Below are 3,142 nucleotides of genomic sequence, written 5' to 3'. Positions count from 1 at the left end.
TCATATTGATTCCTGGGGTCTTATTTTTAACCAATGCCTTCTGTGCAGTTTGAATTTCTTTCTTTATCACAGTTGCCTCTTGATCATATGGTACTTCCTAAAACTTTTCCATGTCAGTCAATTCTTTTTGATACAGTGTTTCTGTGTAATCCTTATATTTTCTTTTGAAGTTTCCTGGAGGCAGTTTGAATTCACCACTAGCTCCTTGGGAAAAACATGGGCAATTTCTTCCAGGGTGATTTATAGCCTCTAAAAACCCACTAGAAGGTTAGCTATGAGTTTGTTCCAATACAACAGCATGTAATAAGGATAACAAGTGGTTCTCTTTTTCATGGTTCTTTTAAGTCTATGACTTTAGTTGTTGTTGTTATGTGCTGTCAAGTCACCTGCAACTCATAGCAATATAATACAATACAATACAATACAATACAATACAATACAATACAATACAATACAATACAATACAATACAATACAATACCTTTGAAGCTTGCCCTGTCCTGAGCCAGTCTCACAGACCTATCCTCATTGCCTTAGTTACTCTATCAATCCATCTCATACAGGTTTTTCCACTCCTGGGCTGTCCCTCCACCCTTTCAGCATAATGTTCTTCTGCAAGGATCAGTCTCCGCCGGCTACATGCCCCAAATATATAAGATTGAGCTTCAAAATTCTAGCCTTCAAGAAGAAACTTGGTTTTACCCTATCTAAGATAAAGCTATTACGTTTCTTAGCAATCATTAGTATGTTCAAGACTCTTCTCCAGCATCACAATTCAAAGGCATCAATTCTTGTTCTATCATCCTTCGTCACTATCCAGCTCTCAGATGCATAGCAAATAATTAGCAAAGACCGTGGCCTGGATCAGGCACTCCTTAGTCTCTAGGCTGACATCGTTGCCTCTTGGTACTCTGGAAAGATCTTGGACAGCAGATTTACCTAATGTAATTCACCTATTTTTTCCTCATGATTTGTATTTTATTGGTTGTTTTAAGGGCCAGTACAGAGACATTATGAACAACCTGTACACAATTCTTAATGCACGTACCAAAAATCTAAAAAGTCATGTAGTTATAATTCTTTTCAAAATTCTAGTGACCTTCCAACTGTAAATTTGGAGGAAAGTTTTCATAAAGAAGAAAATAAGTACCAACACCTTCAATTGTTGATAAACAGTCACATCATTAAGTCCCTCTAATTCACAATTTACTATCACACACACTACACATTCAAATTTTCAACCATAACAAAGTTATTAGGAAAATGACTACCAAGACCACATACAGAATCCACATAGTTCTGACAGGGGGAAAGCCATGAAAAGGGAGTGGTTATGTTTAAGAAGAAATTTTACTAAACAATGTTCTTATTTATGTAAAAACATGGAAAATAGACTTAATTTAAAGTGTTCAAGTCACAAATGCATGACTATGACTCCAAATTGTCATTAAGTATACTATGTATTATGGGATATAAAAATTGTCCCCTTTCCCCATGGAATGTTACACTGACATCCAAAGCCTCCCCACCTTCCCACAATTTTAACATCCCACATTTTCTGGTTGTACCAAAAAAATAAGCAGAAAATTATCTCACCTCTTAAAAAAACAAAACAAAAAACATTTACACTTAAAAATGGGATGAAGTGGGATTTCCTTCTTCTTAAAAATGTTTCTAGAGCTACTAAAAAACTTGCATTTACAATAGTTGATAAAAATATTCCTCTGGATTGTACAAGAAAGGAGATACAGCAAACACTGATAAGAGATGGTAGACAAATATTAATCAGAGTTGGCTTCTTTTTCTCCTGCTTCATCAGAGGCTGGACTCTCTTCATTTTTAGTTTCTCTATTTTCTGCAGGTAAATCTTTAGTTTCTTGGTTAGCCACATCTGCCTGTTTTCCCTTTGTTCCCCTTTTCCCTTTTGTTTGCACTTTTTTGTCAGAAGACTTCTCCTTTCCTGCTGCCTTCTTGGGCTTCATTTCCACTTTTGCTGGTGGCTTAGCTGACAGCCTCGCTGATCTCTTGGGCTCCTCCTTCAACGCACCTTTGGCCAAGCTGACCTTCCCCTTGGGCACGCTGGCGGCAGGGAGGGGTCCTGCCCGGGGCCCCGCCTGTGGGCCGCAGGGCACACTGAGCCTTCGCGAAGCTGGGTTGCTCTGGCACTGCCTCTCTGCCTGCCGCCGTGCTGCTGAGCATAATTCACCTTTTGATTTCCTGACTGCTGGTGCCAAAAGTGTTGATTGTGGCGCTGAGCAAGCTGTAACTGTTAAGAACCTCAATCTCTTCTCCATCCTTCATTGTGGTGCTGCCACTTGGCCTAGTGATGAAAATCTTTGTCTTCTTGATATTGAGCTTCAACCTATATTGAAACTACAGGCCTTGACCTGTGCTTCAGGTCTTTCTCAGTTTCAGCAAGCAAGGTTGTGTCATCTGTATAACAATCCTGATGTCACATTTCTCCTCATAAAGCCTAACCCCCCGAATAATGTGTTCTGCACTTAGATTGACAAGGTATGGAGATAGGACACATCCTGATGCACGCCTTTCCCAATTTTGAACCATGCAGTGTTTCCCTGCTCTGTTTTGAGGACTGCTTCCTGGTCCAAGTATAAATTTCACATAAGCACAATGAAGTGTTTGGGGATTCTCATTCTCCTCAAGGTTGTTAGGTTCTATTAAATCATGTATGACTTGCAGAGACCCTATGAACAACAGATCTGAACCCTGTCCTATCCTGTGCCATTCTTATCATCCCTGACATACTAAAGCCCATTGTCATAGTCACTGTATCAATTCATCTCACTCCTCTCTTTCTTCCTCTCATTTATTGTCCCTTCACCTTTCCAAGTATGACATCTCTTTCCAAGAAATAGCCTCTCTTAACAACATAACCAATGTATATGAGGAAAAAGCTTCATCATAACACTTAAGCAATGATATCAGTTTCAGGACTAAGGTGCACTTGATTCAGGCCATGATCTTTTCAGTCCCTTGCTATGCTGATGACAGGCAGATAAGGAATAAGAATGACTGAAGAAAGTGGAGAAGAGTGAAACAAACAGATATTTCTAGAAAAAGGTGCAGCCAGAGTGCTCCCTGGAGGAAAAGATAATAAAGCTTCATCTCATACACTTTGGGCT

General features: G+C 39.5%; 1 protein-coding gene across 1 annotated transcript in view; it reads right to left on the bottom strand.

The window, feature by feature from the left end:
• Positions 1 to 1,780: 1,780 nt before the first annotated feature.
• The window catches only part of LOC102849015 (non-histone chromosomal protein HMG-14-like), a 5,672-nt gene continuing 4,310 nt past the window's right edge, over positions 1,781 to 3,142 (bottom strand). Inside the window, exon 2 of the mRNA XM_006897550.1 lies at positions 1,781 to 2,113. Coding sequence (XP_006897612.1) covers positions 1,781 to 2,113 — 333 coding nt within the window. The remainder of the gene's footprint in view (positions 2,114 to 3,142) is intronic.

Source organism: Elephantulus edwardii, unplaced genomic scaffold (assembly GCF_000299155.1).
Source record: "Elephantulus edwardii isolate Elephantulus edwardi_28Jun2011 unplaced genomic scaffold, EleEdw1.0 scaffold00211, whole genome shotgun sequence".
NCBI lineage: Eukaryota > Metazoa > Chordata > Mammalia > Macroscelidea > Macroscelididae > Elephantulus > Elephantulus edwardii.
This window is presented reverse-complemented; position numbering and strand designations above follow the sequence as displayed.